We start from the raw sequence: 21,185 nt of genomic DNA, 5'->3' as shown, positions 1-21,185 counted from the left end.
TTCTCTCACATCCCCAACTAAACTTCCCCCTCCTCTTCCCTTCCCTCCACCCCACTCTTTCCCACTGCCCCCACCCAAGCTGTTTATGGTCCCTCTCAGCACCACTCCTCCTCCACTGTCCCTTCTCTTTGTCCCACACCCCAGACTTCCCTCACATCGCCAACTACACTTCCCCCCCTCCCCTTCCCTCCACCCCAGTCTTTCCCACTGCCCCCACCCAAGCTGTTTATGGCCCCTCTCAGCACCACTCCTCCCCCACTGTCCCTTCTCTTTGTCTCACACTCCAGACTTCCCTCACATCCCCAACTACACTCCCCCCCTCCTCTCCCCTTCCCTCCACCCCACTCTTTCCCACTGCCCCCACCCAAGCTGTTTATGGTCCCTCTCAGCACCACTCCTCCTCCACTGTCCCTTCTCTTTGTCCCACACTCCAGACTTCCCTCACATCCCCAACTACACTTCCCCCCCTCCCCTTCCCTCCACCCCACTCTTTCCCACTGCCCCCACCCAAGCTGTTTATGGTCCCTCTCAGCACCACTCCTCCCCCACTGTCCCTTCTCTTTGTCCCACACTCCAGACTTCTCTCACATCCCCAACTACACTTCCCCCTCCTCTTCCCTTCCCTCCACCCCACTCTTTCCCATCCTGTCCCTCCCTTCTCCATTGCTCCCATCCCCTCCCCTCCCCTCCTTTAAAATCTTGACGTGGTCGCAGATCAGGTGCAGTGGGGGGGGGGGGGGGTGATTTCTGGTCACCTCATTATAGGAAGGTTGTGGAAGCTTTAGAAATGGTGCAGAGTAGATTTACCAGGAAGATTCCTGGATTAGGGTGCACATCTTATGAGAAAAGGTTGAGCGAGGGAGAGTTAATCTCTTTGGAGTGAAGGAGGATGAGAGGTGTCTTGATAGTGGTGTACAAAACGGTAAGAGGCATAGACCGAGTGAACAGCCAGAGACTTTTCCCCAGGGCAGAAGTAGCTAATATTAGAGGGGATCATTTTAAGGTGATTGGAGGAAAGTATAGGGTGGATATCAGAGGTAATTTCTTTATACAGAGAGCGTTGGGTACATGAAATGCCCTGTCCAGATGGTGGTAGAGTCAGATACATTAGACTTTCACTCTTCCCCCCCCCCCCCCCCATACTCCAGTATCATTGGGGAACGATGACCTACCCATACAGTACACAGCATGATCCCAGGGTATCGGCCATAGTCGATACACAAAGTAACCTGAGCAGTTTTTCACCTTGATCTCCTGGCTCCACTGACAGGCGTATTCACCCACAGTGAAGCAGACGGTCCTGGTCACCTCCCCCTCTCCCACGTTGGGATGGGGACCTGGAATGAGATTTATAAACACTATAAAATGTATCCGGCCCCACAGTACAGCAGGGAATGTGAATCAGGACCCACTGTAAATCAGTGGTTCACAACCCACGGTTTCAGTCAGAAATGATCTGCTGTCTTCACCACACTCCCCACCCCACCCTCCCTGAGGTAGCAGCCGATCCTCGAGACCGGCTCCTGTTGGGGAGCTCCTGGGGTTCCCAGGGGTTTAGTCTGGTAACACAAATGTCTCTCATATTGTGACTGACAGCAGATGATTCTCTGACACAGTGTGACAGATGGAGAAGACCCACCCCTGATATGACTGACATCTGGTGAAGCGCCATCCCTAATGTTTACAACCTCAGGTTCAGATGCAAAGCCCAGACTCAGCCACTGTAAAAATTTCACCGACATTCAGAGAATTCACCAGCTCTGAATCCATGGAACCACAGACCAACTCCAGGGAAACTCCAGGAAGCTGGAACTCCTCCACTGGACTCCACGAGGATCCAGGACCAGAGTGTGGTCTGGGTGACCGTGGGAAGTCCTCTCAGGGTGTTTGAGTTCTGTGTTTGTATCTGAAGGAATCTGGTCATCAGTCTGACCTTCTCCAAAAATAATCGAACCCCACTGATGTAAACTCTGACCCTACCGTGTAACCAGCCTGAGGTCTCCCCGGAACAGCGACCCTGTGGAACGACCGTCTCGGGAATCTTCCATCCTCCGGAACTGAAACAACAATCAGAGAGTCAGTCCCTGATCTGAGGGAGTTTATTCACTCAGAGAGACATGGGAAATTACACTCACCCTGTCCGTACACTGTCTCTGGTCAATAAACACCCCAATCCTAGTAATTCCCTCTCTGTTGTACCTCCCCCTTGTCTCTACCCCAAGAATGTGGGATCTCCCCTCTCCCTGTATTTACTCCCCATCTCAGTGTAGTCACTGATGATCCCGGTCTCCCTGCATTTCCCATTCACACACCCCTTGTTCCCCTGTTTACATTCCCCTTCTGTGTCCAGTTTCTCAGTGATTATCTCCTCACTTTACCTGTTAAATCTGTACCATCCCACTTCAAGATTTCCATCACCCATCCATTGTCCACCAGTACACTCAGTGTTGGAACAATTCGTGCTCCTCCAGGGCTGATCCAGGACGGTGTGGGTTACACACGGATCACTGAGTGCAGAGTCTGTGACTGAGGGACAGAACGACGTTCAGTGTTAATGTACAGCTCACGTTCCCCAACCTCTTTCTCTGCCAATCACAACCCCCATCTGCACTTCCACCCTCAGCAACCCCTGGGCAATGATATTTATTTTTATTCCTCGAAGGGACGTGAGTTTCAGAGGCTGAGCCAGTGTTTAACTGCCCCTCCAGAGGTTCCCTTGAGAAGGTGGTGGTGGTGGCCTGTCCTTGGCCTGTTGCAATCCTTGATGTGTGGGGACAACCACAATGATGTTCCCGAGTTCCAGGGTTTTGACCCAGTGACACTGAAGAAACAGCAATGTATCTCCAAGTCACAACAATGTGTGGCTTAGACGGAAACTTCCAGAAACATCCCTGTCCCCTCTTTTCATGGCTTCCTCTCAGAATCCTTCCCCCCGCCACAGTCACCCCACTTCGTCCTACTCCGCAAACGTTTAATCCCATCCCCCACCCATGGTCTCCCTCCACTTTCTCTTCCTCCCATGGTCCTCCCTCTTACCCCTCCATTCTCCTTCACTCTTCCCCATTCCCTTCCTCCCCACCGTGGCCTTTACAATGTTTCCCTGCTCCCCATGTGTGTCAGGGCAGACTGGGTTGGGTGGTTCTGCTCACCTCATTATAGGAAGGATGTGGAAGTTTTCGAGAGTGTGCTCAGGCTTTTATTACTGGAGTGAAGGAGGATGAGAGGGGACTTGATAAAGGTGTAAAGGATGGGAAGAGGAATGGATCAAATGGACAGCCAGCTATTTATTTCCCAGGATGGATGTGGCTAATACCAGGGGCCATAATTTTCAAAGCTAAGTTTTTTCTTTTTTTTTTACACAGTGAGTGGTGGGTGCGAGGGGTGGTGGTAGATTCAGATATATTAGGGGTATTTAAGAAACACTGAGATAAATATTGACATTATCCACACTAGTTCAGGAGCCTGATGGTTTGAGGGGTAGTGTGGGAGCTAAGGGTCCTGTACCTCCTTCCTGATGGCAGCAGTGAGAAGACAGCATGGACTGGATGGTGGGGTCCTTGATGATGGATGCTGCTTGTAGATGTGTTTAATGGTGGGGAGGGCTTTTCCTGTGATGGACTGGGCTGCATCCACTACTGTTCTGATCTTGGGCATTGGTGTTTCCATATCAGGCTGTCATGCAACCAGTCAGAAATACTCTCCACCACACATCTATAGAAGTTGGTCAAAGCTTTAGGTGACAGACTGAATCTGTGCAAACTTCTCAGAAAGTAGAGGAGCTGCCATGCCTTCTTTGTAATGACACTTACATACTGGTCCCAGGACAGATCCTCTTATCGTACAAGATGTCTGTTCAAGAGTCTGATGACAGTGGGGGTAGAAGCTGTCCTTGAGCCTGGTGGTACGTGCTTTCAGACTTTTGTATCTACTGCCCGATGGGAGGGGAGATGAGAGAATGTCCGGGGTGGGGTATTTGATTACGCTGGCTGCTTTACTGAGGCAGCAAGAAGGGTAAACAATGTCTGTCTGTACTTCTTGCCATAGTAATTCTAATATTCTAATAATTTGTGTTTTGATGATCTAATAATAATCAGTTAATAATAATAAATTATAACTGAAGACACAGCAGATTTCTATAGATGTACTGTGGAGAGCATTGTGACTGGTTGCATCACTGTCTGATATGGAGATACCAAAGCACAAGATGGGAAAAAGCTACTGAGGGTTGTAAACTCAACCAGCTCCATCATGGTCACTGGACTCCCCACCATCGATGACATCTTCAAAAGCCCTGGTCTCCTCCACATCCCTCTCCCTAAACTCTAACCTGATGACTAACTTCCCACTCTGTCCCCAATACCATCTCTACGAACTTAGAAAAACAACTAAATCTGACGCACAATCTTGATGGAATGGGCAGCTGGGCACCATCTTGACCATATACTGTCCAACACTCCCCAGACACCATCTTGACCATCGATTGTACAACACTCCCCAGACACCATCTTGACCATCGATTGTACAACACTCCCCAGACACCATCTTGACCATCTATTGTACAACACTCCCCAGACACCATCTTGACCATCGATTCCACAACACTCCCCAGACACCATCTTGACCATCGATTGTACAACACTCCTCAGGAAAAGAGTAAACTCTCAATGATTCAGACCAAGACTCTTCTTCAGGACTGAGAGGGTAGGGGGAAGATGCCTGAATTAAAAGGTGGGGGTAGGGGAGAGAGGTTGGCTGGAAGGTGGCAGGTGAAGCCAGGCGAGTGGAAAAGGTCAAGGGCTGGAGAAGAAAGAATCTGATAGGAGACCAGAGTGGACAATAGGAGAAAGGAGAGGAGGATGTGACCCAGGGGTTAGTAATAGTTAGTAAGAAGAAGAAGTAAAAGGTCAGATTAGAGAATAGAGGAAGTAGGAGGAGGAGGGAATTTTGTTCAGCAGAAGGAGAAATCGATATTCATACCATGAGGTTGGAGGGTACACAGAAAGAATATAAGGTGTTGCTCCTCCACCTTGAGGGTGGCCTCATCTTGGCACAAGAGGAGGTTGTGGATTGACATGTCGGAACAGTAATGGGAATAGTCATGAAAATGTTTGGCCGTCAGGAAATCCCGCTTACGGTGGATAGTGCGGAGGTACTCGAGAAGCTGTTCCCCCAGCTTACGACAGGTCTCACCATTGTAGAGGAGGCCACACTGAGAACACCAGACACAATAGATAACCCCAGCAGATTCACAGATGAATTGTTGCCTCACCTGGAAGGACTGCATGGGGACCTGAATGGTAGTGAGGGAAGAGGTGTAGGGGCAGGTGGAGCACTTGGGACACTTACAGGGAGGTTCTGGGAGGGAGATTAGTGGGGTGGGACGAATGGACAAGGGAGTCGTGGAGGGAACAATCCCTGCAGCAAGCAGGGGTTGGGGAGAGGGAAAGACATGTTTAGTGGAAGGGTCCCTCTGAAGATGGTGGTAGTTGTGGAGGATAACATGTTTGATCCGAAGGCTGACGAGGTGGTCGGTGAGGAGAAGGGGAACTCAATCATGATTATAATGGTGGGAAAATTGTATGAGCGCAGATGTACGGGAAATGATGGAGACGCAGGTGAGGGAAACATCATTAGTAGAGGGAGGGAAACCCCATTCTTTAAAGCAGGAGAACATCTCTGACACCCTGGAATGGAAACCACATCCTGGGAACAGACGTGGTGGAGTCACATCTTGTGCCAAGATGAGGCCACCCTCAAGGTGGAGGAGCAACACCTCATATTCCATCTGGGTACCCTCCAACCTGACGGTATGAATATCAATTTCACTGTCCGGTGAACAAAATTTACTCCACTCCCTTCCTATATTCCCATTCTGATCTTTTACTTCTCACCTGCTTTAAACTTCCCCCTGGGTCTCCTCCTCTTTCCGTTTCTCCAATTGTATTCACTCTCCTCTCCTATCAGTTTCTTTCTTCTCCAGCCCTTGATCTTCCCACCCACCTGGCTTCACCTGTCACCTTCCAGCTAACCACTCTGCCCCTCCAACCTTTGTTCTGGCATCTTCCGCCTGCCCTCTCAGTCCTAAAGAGGGATCTTGGCCCAAACTGTCAACTGACTATTCATTTCCATAGATGCTGCCTGACCTGCTGAGTTTCCCCAGCATTGTGTGTGTGTGTTGCTACATATTACTATATAATATCCTGAGATTCAGTTTCTTCCCGGCATTCACAGTGGAACAAAGAAATACAGTAGAATCAATGAAAAACTACACACAAACAAAGACTGACAAGCAACAAATGTGCAATAGAAATCAACAAAGACAGTATCCATCAGTCAGGACCCCACCACCCAGGACATGCCCTCTTCCTATTACCACCATCAGAGAGGAGGGACAGGAGCCTGAAGGCACACACACAGCGTTTCAGGATCAGCTTCTTCCTCTCTGCCATCGGATTTCTGAACAGAGAACATTACCTATTTTTGCTCTCATTCTACATTATGTATTTATTTGCTGCAAATGCCCACAGGAAAATGAATCTCAGGGTTGCATGTGGTGAAATATGTACTCTGATAATAAAATTTACTTTTGCTTTACTTTAAACATTTTCCTCCTACCTACACAATGACCCTATCCCTCCATCTTCCTCACATCTATGTGCCTATCAAAGTATTTCATAAAAGCCTCTAATGTATTTGCCTCTACCATCATACCAGGCAGTGCATTCCAGGTATCCACCACACTGAGTAAAAAAAACTTACCCTCACATCACTCTTTGAAACTACCCCCTCTTACCTTCAAAGCCTGCTCTCTGGTATTAGACATTTCAACCCTGGGTAATAGATACTCCCTGTCTACTCTATCTGAGCCTCTCATAATCTTATAAACCTCGATCAGATCTCCCCTCCGCTTCCACCACTCCAGAGAAAACAGCCCAAGTTTATCCTGCCTCTCATGATAGCACATGCCCTCTAAACCAGACAGTATCCTGGTAAACCTCTTCTGCACCCTCTCCAAAGCCTCAACATCCTTCCTATAGTGGGGTGACCAGAATGTGTGCAGGACTCCAAATGTGGCCAAACACTCTCTCCTCTCCTTTTTTCCCCGAGCACACTAACTCCCTCTCCCCTTGGTCTCTCCCAACCTCCCTCACCCCTCGGTCTCTCCCTACCTCTCTCTCCCCTTGGTCTCTCCCAACCTCCCCCTCCCCTTGGTCTCTCCCAACCTCCCTCTCCCCTCGGTCTCTCCCTACCTCCCTCTCCCCTTGGTCTCTCCCAACCTCCCCCTCCCCTTGGTCTCTCCCTACCTCTCTCTCCCCTTGGTCTCTCCCTACCTCTCTCTCCCCTCGGTCTCTCCCTACCTCCCACTCCCCTCGGTCTCTCCCAACCTCCCTCACCCCTCGGTCTCTCCCAACCTCCCCCTCCCCTCGGTCTCTCCCTACCTCCCCCTCCCCTCGGTCTCTCCCAACCTCCCCCACCCCTCGGTCTCTCCCTACCTCCCCCTCCCCTTGGTCTCTCCCAACCTCCCTCACCCCTCGGTCTCTCCCTACCTCCCCCTCCTCTTGGTCTCTCCCTACCTCCCCCTCCCCTCGGTCTCTCCCAACCTCCCTCACCCCTCGGTCTCTCCCTACCTCCCCCTCCTCTTGGTCTCTCCCTACCTCCCCCTCCCCTCGGTCTCTCCCAACCTCCCTCACCCCTCGGTCTCTCCCAACCTCCCCCTCCCCTTGGTCTCTCCCAACCTCCCTCACCCCTTGGTCTCTCCCTACCTCCCTCTCCACTCGGTCTCTCCCAACCTCCCTCACCCCTTGGTCTCTCCCTACCTCCCCCTCCCCTTGGTCTCTCCCAACCTCCCTCACCCCTCGGTCTCTCCCAACCTCCCTCACCCCTCGGTCTCTCCCTACCTCCCCCTCCCCTTGGTCTCTCCCAACCTCCCTCACCCCTTGGTCTCTCCCTACCTCCCCCTCCTCTTGCTCTCTCTCTATCTCCCTCTCCCCTCGGTCTCTCCCAAACTCCCTCACCCCTCGGTCTCTCCCTACCTCCCCCTCCCCTTGGTCTCTCCCAACCTCCCTCACCCCTTGGTCTCTCCCTACCTCCCCCTCCCTTTGGTCTCTCTTTATCTCCCTCTCCCCTCGGTCTCTCCCAAACTCCCTCACCCCTCGGTCTCTCCCTACCTCCCCCTCCCCTTGGTCTCTCCCAACCTCCCTCACCCCTTGGTCTCTCCCTACCTCCCCCTCCCTTTGGTCTCTCCCTACCTCCCTCACCCCTTGGTCTCTCTCTATCTCCCTCTCCCCTCGGTCTCTCCCAACCTCCCTCACCCCTTGGTCTCTCCCTACCTCTCTCTCCCCTTGGTCTCTCTCTATCTCCCTCTCCCCTCGGTCTCTCCCAACCTCCCTCACCCCTCGGTCTCTCCCAACCTCCCCCTCCCCTCGGTCTCTCTCAACCTCCCCCTCCCCTTGGTCTCTCTCTATCTCCCTCTCCCCTCGGTCTCTCCCAACCTCCCTCACCCCTCGGTCTCTCCCTACCTCCCCCTCCTCTTGGTCTCTCCCAACCTCCCCCACCCCTCGGTCTCTCCCTACCTCCCCCTCCTCTCGGTCTCTCCCAACCTCCCTCACCCCTTGGTCTCTCCCTACCTCCCCCTCCCCTTGGTCTCTCCCAACCTCCCTCACCCCTTGGTCTCTCCCTACCAACCTCTCCCCTTGGTCTCTCTCTATCTCCCTCTCCCCTCGGTCTCTCCCAACCTCCCTCACCCCTCGGTCTCTCCCAACCTCCCCCTCCCCTCGGTCTCTCCCAACCTCCCTCACCCCTCGGTCTCTCCCTACCTCTCTCTCCCCTTGGTCTCTCTCTATCTCCCTCTCCCCTCGGTCTCTCCCAACCTCCCTCACCCCTTGGTCTCTCCCTACCTCTCTCTCCCCTTGGTCTCTCTCAACCTCCCTCACCCCTCGGTCTCTCCCTACCTCCCTCACCCCTCGGTCTCTCCCTACCTCCCCCTCCCCTCGGTCTCTCCCAAACTCCCTCACCCCTCGGTCTCTCCCAACCTCCCTCACCCCTTGGTCTCTCCCTACCTCCCCCTCCCCTTGGTCTCTCCCTACCTCCCCCTCCCCTTGGTCTCTCCCAACCTCCCTCACCCCTCGGTCTCTCCCTACCTCCCCCTCCCCTCGGTCTCTCCCAAACTCCCTCACCCCTCGGTCTCTCCCAACCTCCCTCACCCCTTGGTCTCTCCCAACCTCCCCCTCCCCTTGGTCTCTCCCAACCTCCCTCACCCCTTGGTCTCTCCCTACCTCTCTCTCCCCTTGGTCTCTCCCTACCTCCCCCTCCCCTTGGTCTCTCCCAACCTCCCCCTCGCCTTGGTTTCTCCCTAACTCCCCCTCCCCTTGGTCTCTCCCTACCTCCCCCTCCCCTTGGTCTCTCCCTACCTCTCTCTCCCCTTGGTCTCTCCCTAACTCCCCCTCCCCTTGGTCTCTCCCAACCTCCCCCTCCCCTTGGTTTCTCCTAACCCACTCACCCCGCGGTCTCTCCCTATCTCCCTCCCTCCTTGCTCCCTCCCAAACTCACACGTCCTCGGTGCCTCCCTACCTCCCTGTCCACTCAGTCTCTAACTATCTCCCTTTGACCTTGGTCTCACCCCAACTCCGTATCCCCTGACTCACTCCCTCCCTCCCTCACCCCAGGTCACTCGCTACCTTCGTCTCCCCTCAGTCTCTCCCTGTCCACTCATAGTCACCGTACTCCCTCTCCCTCAGTCTCGCCCAACCTCCCTCCCAACTCGGTCGCTCACTGCCACCCACTGCTCTCATTCTCACCTGAAGTCTCTGTGTACCTCCCCATACCCTTGGTCTACCCAACCTCCCTATACCCTCGTTCTCTCTCTACCTCTCTTTCGTTCTCCCCCTAACTCCCCCTCTCCTCGGTCTCTCCCACTTACCTCCTAGCTTGGACTCTCCCAATCTCACTCTCTGCTCGGTCTCTCACTAACTCCAACCCCTCGTTCTTTCCCTAACTCCTTTATTCTCACCCTACCTTCCTCACCCCTCTTTCTCTCCCTCCCTCCCTCCCCCTCCTCTCAGGCTCTCCCTACCTCCTGCTCCTTTCAGTCTCTCCCTAACTCCCTCCCCCTTCACACTGTTCCTTAACTCCCTCTCCCCATCTCCCTCTCCCCCCATTCTCTCCCTTATTCTCCCTTCCACCCTCTCCCCTTAGTGTCTCACTCCCTCCCTACCCCCTCGGTCTCTCCCTACCTTACTCCCCCCTCAGTCTGTCTCTGCCTTTCGCTCCACACGGCCTCTTCCTACATCCCAGTCCACTCGGTCTCTCCCTCCCTTCGTCTCCCCTCTTTATGCTTCCTTCCCCCTCAGTCTCTCTCAACCTCCCCCTTCCCTCATTCTCACCCTCACCCTCTCCCCCCAGTGTCTTCCTCCCTCTCTTCCCACCGTATCTCCCTATCTTCCTCTCCCCTCAGTCACTCCCTCCCTTCCTCTCCGCTCTGTCTTCCCCTGACTCACTCTCCCTTTGGTCTCTCCCTAAATCCCTCTCCCCTCAGACTAATACCTCTTTATCCCCTCAGTCTCACCCAAATCTCCCTCTCCCTTCGGCTCGGTGTTTCCCTCCCTCCCCTCGGTCTCTCCCCAACAACCCCCTCCCCCTCTCCCTCGGTCTAGCCCCACCGACCCATTCCCCTTCCCCCTCGGTCTGTCACCCCACCCCCTCCTACTCGGTCTCTCACCATTCCCCCTCCACCACGCTTTCCCCGCTGACCCCTCCATCTCCCCCTTAGTCTCTTCCCGCTGACTCTTCCCACTCCCATCGGTCTACCCCAACCGACCCCTCCGTCTCCCCCTCGGTCTGTCGCTGCCGACCCCCTCCACCTCGGTCTCTACCCCTTCCCCCACCCCCTTGGTCTGTACCCCCAACCTCCTCCCCCTCAGACTCTCCCCACCGACCCCCTGCCCCTCCCTTCGGTCTATCCCCACCTACCCCTTCCCGTTGCCCCTCAGACTCTCACCTCTCCCCCTCCCCCTCTCTCCACACTGACCCACTCCCCCTCCCTTTCAGTCTCTCCCTACCAACCTTTTCCTTGGGTCTCTCCGTACCTACCTATCCCCTCTTTCACTCTCTCCCTCCCTGTCCCCTCATCTCTCCCTACATCCTTCTCCCCTCGGTTTCTCCTTACATTCCATTCCCTTCTTTCTCTCTCCCTCCCTCTCCCTTTGGTCTCCACCTAACTCCAGCTCCCATTGGTCCCCACCTACCTTCCTCTGTCACTCCTTAACCTCCCTCTCCCCCTCATAAATCCTGCTCCCCTCAAACTCTCCCACCTACCCAGTTCACTCAGCCTCTCCCTCGCATCCTCTCCCCTTTTTCTCTCCCCACGGTCTCGTCCTATCTCCCTCTCCCCGATCTATTCCTACGTCCGTCTCTTTGGTCTCTCCCTCTCCTCTTGGTAAGTCATTCACCGCCCTCCCCTCACTCTCACCACTGCTCCCTCCATTTCCTGTCAGCCTCACCCTCCCTCACTCCAGGGAATGGGTAGACTCTCTCCCGGCAGCTGACACAGCATTGTGGGCCGAAGGGCCTGTGCTGTACTGTACTGTTCTGTGTTCTATGATCTCTGTCACAGGTCAGACTGGGCAGTTTCATTCTGACCCCGGTGTGAAGGGGGATACGGGAAAGGTGATCACAGACCACGGGCAGGGCAGCCGACTGGAAAACTCAGCCCGTGGTGTGTGTTGGTGACTCAGGACGTCCCAGAATTTCCCCACAACTACCACACTGCTGTGTCACTGGGGAACGGTGACCTACCTGTACAGTATACAACGTTACTCCAGGGTGTCGGCCCCATCCGATACACAAAGTAACTGGAACAGTTTTTCACCCTGATCTCCTGGCTCCAGTAACAGGTGTTTTCACCCCGGGTGAAACAGACGGTCCTGGTCACCTCCCCCTCTCCCACGTTGGGATGGGGACCTGGAATGAGATTTATAAACACTGTAAAATGTACCCGGTCCCACAGTACAACGGAGAATGTGAATCAGGACCCACTGTAAATCAGTGGTTCACAACCCACAGTCCGGTCCGACCTCAGTCAGCACTGAGCTGCTGCCCTCTCCCTCTCCACCCCACCCTCCCCGCAGCAGTACCTTCATCTTCTGGGGGATCTCACTGAAACCTATCGAATATTGAAAGGCCTGGATGGAGTGGACATGGAGAGGATGTTTCCTATAGTGGGGGAGTCTGGGACCAGAGGGCACAGCCTCACAACACAAGAACCTCCCTTTAGAACAGAGAGGAGGAGGAATTTCCTGAGCCAGACAGTGGTGAATCTCTAGAATTCATTGCTGAAGACAGCCACAGAGGCCAACTCATTGGGAATCTTTAAAGCAGAGGTGCAGAGGTATACGATTTGTGAGGGTATCAAAGGTTACGGGGAGAAAGCATGAGAATGGGGTTGAGAGGGGTAATAAATCAGCCATGATGGAATGGCAGAGCAGACTCAATCGGCTAAGTGGCCTGATTCTACTCCTCTGTCTGATGAACATATGGTCTAAATTCTTTGAGGATAACATCCACAGCTCTATCTTCATCAATCACCTCTGTCAACCCCTCAACAAACTCAAGCGTCCATAAGTCACGAATTGCCCTGCAGAAAGAAAGGCTGACTGTCCCTCATTCACCCACTGTCTTCCAAATGATCATAAGCCCTATCCATAAGAATCCGCTCAACTAGCTTCCCTACCACTGATGTGAGACTTATTGTTCTATAGCTTCTAGGATTATTCCTATTTCCTGACATTTTCTTCACATTAATGTATTTATTTGGCGATAAAGCACAGAGCAGAACCTTCCAGCCCTTCGAGACACATCATCCCTGTAACCCTCAACAACACCTATTAATCCTATCCTCATCACGGGACAATTTACAAAGACCAATTAGATTATGAGGACACTCAGTCCTCATTTATTGTCATTTAGAAATGCATTCATGCATTAAGAAATGATACAATGTTCCTCCAGAGTGATATTACAAAATAAAAAAAAGATAAACCAAGACCCACACTGACAAACCACATAATTATAGCATATAGTTACAGCAGTGCAAAGCAATACCGTAATTCGATAGACGCAAACCATGGGCGCGGTTTAAAAAGTCTCAAAGTCCCGTTCGACTCCAAGAGTCCAATCAGGGAGCAAAGGGAGAATCTCTCCCTGCCGTAAATTTCCAGGCACTCAGAATGCCTCGGAAGTGCCCGATGACAGCAGAGTCTGAGTCCGTCCGAAAACTTTGAGCCTTCGACCAGCCCCTCCGATACAGCCCCCAAAGCGGCATCCTCTGCCGAGCGCCTTCGACCTCGTCCCGGCCGCCGAAACGAGCAAAGCCGAGGTCTCGGAGACCTTCTCCTCCGGAGATTCCGGACCGCACAGTAACAGCGGCAGCGAAGCGGACGTTTCAGAAGTTTCTCCAGATGTTCCTCCACGCTCTCCATCAAATCAGGATTGTGCACGGATCCCTACTTACAGATATCCATTCTCTAGAGAGGTCGTGTGCGCTGCATTGAGCCGCCATCTTCTTCTCCTCCTGAATTAACAACCCGGTACGTCTGTGGACAGTGGGAGGAAACCGGAGAACCCGGGGAAAACCCATGCATTCCATGGGGAGGACGGGCAGAGACTCCTTACTGATGACACTGGAATTGATCTCTGAACTCCGACACCCCGAGCTGTAATAATGACGCGCTAACCAATACGTTACTATGGCAACCATTAATTTATCCCACTAATTGGTGAACGATGATGTCTGCAGACTCCCTGGAGATTGCCCCACCACTGAAATGATTCTGGGGTCATTGAAACCCCTCCGGGTCGTATCCAGAATGGGGTCAGTGGGCAGTTCAGTTCTGTAACCCAACTCCAGGAAGTTGTAACTCCTCCACCGGACTCCATGACGATACAGGGCCGTAGAGCGGTCTGAGTGACTGTGGGGAGACCTCTCAGGGAGATGGGGTTCTGTGTCCATGCTGGGGCCCTCTGAAGAGATCCAGGTCCAGCTGTGGCTGGCAGATGCTGCTGTCCCACTCCTGATATGACTGACAACTGGTGAAGCCCCACCCCTGATGTTCCCAAACTCAAGTTCAGAAGCAAAGCCCAGACTGAGCCACTGTAAAAATTTCACCAATACTCAGAGAATTCACCAGCACTGAATCCATGCAACCACAGGCCAACTCCTGGGAAATTCCGGAAAACTCGCGCTCCTGCATTGACTCCACAAGGATCCAGGGCCGGAGTGCGGTCTGGGTAACTGTGGGAAGTCCTCTCAGGGAGACTGAGTTCTGTGTTTCTATCTGAAGGGATCAGGGTCATCAGTCTGACCCTCTCCGAAAATAACCGAGCCCCACTGATTGAAACTCTGACCCTACCGTGTAACCAGCCTGAGTACAGCCAGGAACATCGACCCTCTGGAACAACCGTCTCGGGAATCTTCCATCCTCCAGAACTGGAACAACAATCAGAGAGTCAGTCCCTGATCTGAGGGAGTTTATTCACTCAGAGAGACATAGGAAATTACACTCACCCTGTCCATACCCTGTCTCTGGTCAATAACCCCCCCCAATCCTGGGAATTTCCTCTCTGCTTTACCTCCCCCTTGTCTCTACCCCGAGAATGTGTGATCTCTCCTCTCCCTGTATTTACTCCCCATCTCAGTGTAGTCACTGATGATCCCGGTCTCCCTGCATTTCCCATTCACACGCCCCTTGTTCCCCTGTTTACATTCCCCTTCTGTGTCCAGTTCCTCAGTGATTATCTCCTCACTTTACCTGTTAAATCTGTACCATCCCACATCAAGATTACGATCACCCATCCATTGTCCACCGGTACACTCAGTGTTGGAATAATTCGTGCTCCTCCAGGGCTGATCCAGGATGGTGTGATTTACACATGGATCACTGAGTGCGGAGTCTGTGACTGAGGGTCAGAACGATGTTCAGTGTTAATGTACAGCTCACGTTCCCCATCCTCTTTCTCTGCCAACCACAACCCCCATCTGCACTTCCACCCTCAGCAACCCCTGGGCACCAATAATTATTTTTATTCATCAAAGGGAAGGTGGTGGTGTTGGTGAGCTGACTTCTTGAACAACTGCAGTCCTTGATGTGTGGTGACACCCACAATGATGATCCGGAGTTCCAGGGTTTTGACCCAGTGACACTGAAGGAGCAGCAATGTACTACCAGGCACGACAGTGTGTGACTTAGAGGGAAACTTCCAGTCACTTCGCCATCCCCCAACTATGGCTTCCCCTCAGCATCCCTCTGGTCGAGCCCCTCTTTTCATCCCACACCCCATACCTTCCCTCCCAAACTCACATCTGATGTCCTTCTGCTGCCCCTGTCTCTGTCACTTCCTCCCCACTCTTGCTCCTCTCTCCCTTCCCACTTCCCTTCTTTCTAACTGTTCCTGAGTCTTTCCTCTCCTACCTCTCAATTCACCTTCGCTCTTTCCCATTCCTTCCACTCCCCCCTTTACAATCTTCACGTGGTCCCCATGTGTGGCAGGGCAGACCATGGACGTGCTTCTGGTCAGCTCATTATAGGAAGGATGTGGAAGCTTTCGGGAGCATGCGGAGGAGATCTACCAGGATGCTGTCTGGATTAATATCTTAGGATAATCGTCTAGAGTGAGTTCAGTCTTATGATAATTGACTGAGTGAGTTCAGTCTTATGATAATCGTCTAGAGTGAGTTCAGTCTTATGATAATCGTCTAGAGTGAGTTCAGTCTTATGATAATCGTCTAGAGTGAGATCAGTCATATGATAATCGTCTAGAGTGAGTTCAGTCTTATGATAATCGTCTAGAGTGAGTTCAGTCTTATGATAATCGACTGAGTGAGTTCAGTCTTATGATAATCGTCCAGAGTGAGTTCAGTCTTATGATAATCTTCTAGAGTGAGTTCATTCTTATGATAATCGTCTAGAGTGAGTTCAGTCTTATGATAATCGACTGAATGAGTTCAGTCTTATGATAATCGACTGAGTGAGTTCAGTCTTATGATAATCGTCTTGAGTGAGTTCAGTCTTATGATAATCAACTGAGTGAGTTCAGTCTTATGATAATCAACTGAGTGAGTTCAGTCTTATGATAATCGACTGAGTGAGTTCAGTCTTATGATAATCGTCTAGAGTGAGTTCAGTCTTATGATAATCGACTGAGTGAGTTCAGGCTTTTCTCTTTGGAGTGAAGGAGGTTGAGAGGTGACAAAGAGGTGTACAAGACGGTAATAGGCGCAGATTGAGTAGACAGCCAGAGACTTTTTCCCAGGGCAGATGTGGCTAATAATAAAGGGCATAACTTTACAGGTGAATGGAGGAATGTATGGGGTCGATGTCAGAGATATTTTCTTTGCACAGAAGGGTAGTGGTTGCATGAAATGCCCTTCCCGGGGTGGTATAGAGTCAGATACATTAGACTTACACTCTTTCACCCAACCCTCCCCCCCCCCATACTCCAGTGTCACTGGGGAACGGTGACCTACCTGTACAGTACACAAGTTTACCATGATGGGGTGTCGGCCACAGCCGATACACAAAGTAACCGGAGCAGTTTTTCACCCTGATCTCCTGTTTCTTGTCACAGGGTTTTTTATCCTTGCTGAAGCAGACAGTCCTGGTCACCTCCCCCTCTTCCACATTAGGATGGGGACCTGGAATGAGATTTATAAACACTGTAAAATGTACCCGGTCCCACAGTACAGCGGGGAATGTGAATCAGGACACTGTAAATCAATGGTTCACAACCCACGGTCCGGTCCGGCCTCAGTCAGCACTGAGCTGCTGTCTTGAGACTCACCACCCTACCCTCCTGTGAAAGCACCTGGTCCCCGAGACTGGCTCCTGTTGGAGAGGTCCTGCAGGTTCCAGGGGTTTAGTGGGGTAACAAAAAAGTGTCTAATGTTGTGACTGACAGCAAGTGAGCTCCTAAAACAGTGTGACTGATGGACATAGAAGTCCCGCCCTTAAGTAACTGACAGTTTGTGAAGCCCCACCCCTGATGTTCCCAAACTCATGTTCAGCTGCGAAGCCCAGACTCAGCCACTATAAAAATTTCACCGACATTCATAGAATTCACCAGCTCTGAATCCATGGAACCACAAGCCAAGTCCTGGGAAATTCCAGGAAGCTGGAGCTCCTCCACTGGACTCTACGAGGATCCGGGGCCGGAGTGTGGTCTGGGTAACTGTGGGAAGCCCTCTCAGGAAGTTTGAGTTCTGTGTTCGTATCTGAAGGGATCCGGGTCATCAGTCTGCCCGACTCCAAAAATAACAGAGCCCCACTGATGTAAACTCTGACCCTACCGTTTAACCAGCCTGGTTTCTTCCCGGAGCAACGATACTGTGGAACGACTGTCTCGGGAACCTTCCGATCTCCAGAACTGAAACAACAATCAGAGAGTCAGTCCCTGATCTGAGGGAGTTTATTCACTCAGAGAGACATGGGAAATTACACTCACCCTGTCCGTACCCTGTCTCTGGTCTATAAAACCCCAATCCTGGGAATTCCCTCTCTGTTGTACCTCCCCCTTGTCTCTACCCCGAGAATGTGGGATCTCACCTCTCCCTGTATTCACTCCCCATCTCAGAGTAATCACTGATGATCCCGGTCTCCCTGCATTTCCCATTCACACACCCCTTGTTCCCCTGTTTACGTTCCCTTTCTGTGTCCAGTTTCTCAGTGATTATCTCCTCACTTTACCTGTGAAATCTGTACCATCCCACTTCAAGATTTCCATCATCCATCCTTTGTCCACCGGTACACTCAGTATTGGAACAATTCGTGCTCCTCCAGGGCTGATCCAGGACGGTGTGGGTTACACACGGATCACCGAGTGTGGAGTCTGTGACTGAGGGACAGAACGATGTTCAGTGTTAATGTACAGCTCACATTCCCCATCCTCTTTCTCTGCCAATCACAACCCCCATCTGCACTTCCACCCTCAGCAACCCCTGGGCAACAATATTCATTGTTATTCCTTGAAGGGAAGGTGGTGGTGTTGGTGAGCTGACTTCTTGAACTGCCGCAGTCCTTGATTGTGGGGACACCCACAATGATGTTCAGGAGTTCCAGGGTTTTGACCCAGTGACACTGAAGGAGCAGCAATGTATTTCCAAGGCATGGGGAGGTTCGGAGCTGGCGACACTAATGATCCTGTTTATTTTTCGATGTTATAAACAGCCTATGTTTCTTTTTCTTATTTCTGTTTTTTTTTCTTTTTAACTTAGTTAATATTGGTTAGGTTAGTTTTTTTTGGGGGGGTATATGTTTTTGTTTTCTTTCTTTTTTGGTTTTTTTCTCTATTTTTTGTCTTTTTGGTTAACTCAATTTTTTTTTTGTTAACTTTACACTTGTATTTTGAACATCCATGGGAGGTTTATTTCCTTTGCACTAACTGAATATGTAATTATATATGTTTTCTGTTAGCAATGTAATTTTAACAATAATGCACCAACACTATGTATATCCATTATTTTGATAACAATAAAAAAATTGAAAAAGAAATGTATTTCCAAGGCACGACAGTGAGTGACTTAGAGGGAAACATCCAATAACTTCGCCATCCCCCAACTATGGCTTCCCCTCAGCATCCCTCTGGTCGAACCCCTCTCTTCATCCCACACCCCAGACCTTCCCTCCCAAACCCACATCTGATGTCATTCTGCTGCCCCTGTCTCTGTCACCTCCTCCCCTCTCTTGCTCCTCTCCCCTTTCCCACTTCCCTCTTTTCTAATTGTTCCCAAGTCTTTCCTCTCCTACCTCCTCATTCATCTTCACTCTTTCCCATTCCTTCCACTCCCCCCTTTACAATCTTCACGTGGTCCCCATGTGTGGCAGGGCAGACCATGGACGTGCTTCTGGTCAGCTCATTATAGGAAGGATGTGGAAGCTTTTGGGAGCATGTGGAGGTGATCTACCAGGAAGCTGTCTGGATTAATATCTTATGATAATCAGCTGAGTGAGTTCAGTCTTATAATAATCGACTGGAGTGAGTTCAGTCTTATGATAATCGACTGAGTGAGTTCAGTCTTATAATAATCGTCTAGAGTGAGTTCAGTCTTATGATAATCGACTGCGTGAGTTCAGTCTTATGATAATCGACTGAGTGAGTTCAGTCTTATGATAATCGACTGAGTGAGTTCAGTCTTATGATAATCGTCTGGAGTGAGTTCAGTCTTATGATAATCGACTGAGTGAGTTCAGTCTTATGATAATCGACTGAGTGAGTTCAGTCTTATGATAATCGTCTAGAGTGAGTTCAGTCTTATGATAATCGACTGCGTGAGTTCAGTCTTATGATAATCGACTGCGTGAGTTCAGTCTTATGATAATCGACTGCGTGAGTTCAGTCTTATGATAATCGTCCAGAGTGAGTTCAGTCTTATGATAATCGTCTAGAGTGAGTTCAGTCTTATGATAATCGACTGCGTGAGTTCAGTCTTATGATAATCGTCTAGAGTGAGTTCAGTCTTATGATAATCGACTGAGTGAGTTCAGTCTTATGATAATCGTCTAGAGTGAGTTCAGTCTTATGATAATCGACTGAGTGAGTTCAGTCTTATGATAATCGTCTGGAGTGATTTCAGTCTTATGATAATCGACTGAGTGAGTTCAGTCTTATGATAATCGACTGCGTGAGTTCAGTCTTATGATAATCGTCTGGAGTGAGTTCAGTCTTATGATAATCGTCTGGAGTGAGTTCAGTCTTATGATAATCGTCTAGAGTGAGTTCAGTCTTATGATAATCGACTGAGTGAGTTCAGTCTTATGATAATCGACTGCGTGAGTTCAGTCTTATGATAATCGTCTAGAGTGAGTTCAGTCTTATGATAATCGTCTAGAGTGAGTTCAGTCTTATGATAATCGACTGAGTGAGTTCAGTCTTATGATAATCGACTGAGTGAGTTCAGTCTTATGATAATCGTCTAGAGTGAGTTCAGTCTTATGATAATCGACTGCGTGAGTTCAGTCTTATGATAATCGACTGCGTGAGTTCAGTCTTATGATAATCGTCCAGAGTGAGTTCAGTCTTATGATAATCGTCTAGAGTGAGTTCAGTCTTATGATAATCGACTGCGTGAGTTCAGTCTTATGATAATCGTCTAGAGTGAGTTCAGTCTTATGATAATCGACTGAGTGAGTTCAGTCTTATGATAATCGTCTAGAGTGAGTTCAGTCTTATGATAATCGACTGAGTGAGTTCAGTCTTATGATAATCGTCTGGAGTGATTTCAGTCTTATGATAATCGACTGAGTGAGTTCAGTCTTATGATAATCGACTGCGTGAGTTCAGTCTTATGATAATCGTCTGGAGTGAGTTCAGTCTTATGATAATCGTCTGGAGTGAGTTCAGTCTTATGATAATCGTCTAGAGTGAGTTCAGTCTTATGATAATCGACTGAGTGAGTTCAGTCTTATGATAATCGACTGCGTGAGTTCAGTCTTATGATAATCGTCTAGAGTGAGTTCAGTCTTATGATAATCGTCTAGAGTGAGTTCAGTCTTATGATAATCGACTGAGTGAGTTCAGTCTTATGATAATCGACTGAGTGAGTTCAGTCTTATGATAATCGTCTAGAGTGAGTTCAGTCTTATGATAATCGACTGATTGAGTTCAGGCTTTTCTCTTTGGAGCGAAGGAGGTTGAGAGGTGACAAAGAGGTGTACAAGACGGTAATAGGCGCAGATTGAGTAGACAGCCAGAGACTTTTTCCCAGGGCAGATGTGGCTAATAATAAAGGGTGTAACTTTACAGGTGAATGGAGGAATGTATGGGGTCGATGTCAGAGATATTTTCTTTGCACAGAAGGGTAGTGGTTGCATGAAATGCCCTTCCCGGGGTGGTATAGTGTCAGATACATTATACTTACACTCTTTCACCCAACCCTCCCCCCCCCATACTCTAGTGTCACTGGGGAACGGTGACCTACCTGTACAGTACACAAGTTTACCATGATGGGGTGTCGGCCACAGCCGATACACAAAGTAACCGGAGCAGTTTTTCACCCTGATCTCCTGTTTCTTGTCACAGGGTTTTTTATCCTTGCTGAAGCAGACAGTCCTGGTCACCTCCCCCTCTCCCACGTTGGGATGGGGACCTGGAATGAGATTTATAAACACTGTAAAATGTACCCGGTCCCACAGTACAGC

At 50.6% G+C, this 21,185-nt stretch overlaps 2 protein-coding genes across 3 annotated transcripts in view; both read right to left on the bottom strand.

Annotated features, from left to right (window-relative positions):
• Positions 1-21,185, bottom strand: part of LOC140722753 (uncharacterized) — a 499,534-nt gene that overhangs the window by 196,925 nt on the left and 281,424 nt on the right. The gene's annotated exons all lie outside the window — the stretch shown is intronic.
• The window catches only part of LOC140722755 (uncharacterized), a 139,745-nt gene that overhangs the window by 17,056 nt on the left and 101,504 nt on the right, over positions 1-21,185 (bottom strand). Inside the window, exons 2-4 of the mRNA XM_073037441.1 lie at positions 2,379-2,526; positions 1,981-2,057; positions 1,173-1,337 (exon numbers count right to left, since the gene is read on the bottom strand). Coding sequence (XP_072893542.1) covers positions 1,173-1,337; positions 1,981-2,057; positions 2,379-2,422 — 286 coding nt within the window. The 5' untranslated portion in view covers positions 2,423-2,526. The remainder of the gene's footprint in view (positions 1-1,172; positions 1,338-1,980; positions 2,058-2,378; positions 2,527-21,185) is intronic.

The sequence above is a fragment of the Hemitrygon akajei genome, unplaced genomic scaffold, assembly GCF_048418815.1.
Source record: "Hemitrygon akajei unplaced genomic scaffold, sHemAka1.3 Scf000088, whole genome shotgun sequence".
NCBI classification, from domain to species: Eukaryota; Metazoa; Chordata; class Chondrichthyes; order Myliobatiformes; family Dasyatidae; genus Hemitrygon; species Hemitrygon akajei.
The sequence above is the reverse complement of the archived record's forward strand: the minus strand, read 5'-3'. Positions and strand labels throughout refer to the sequence as shown.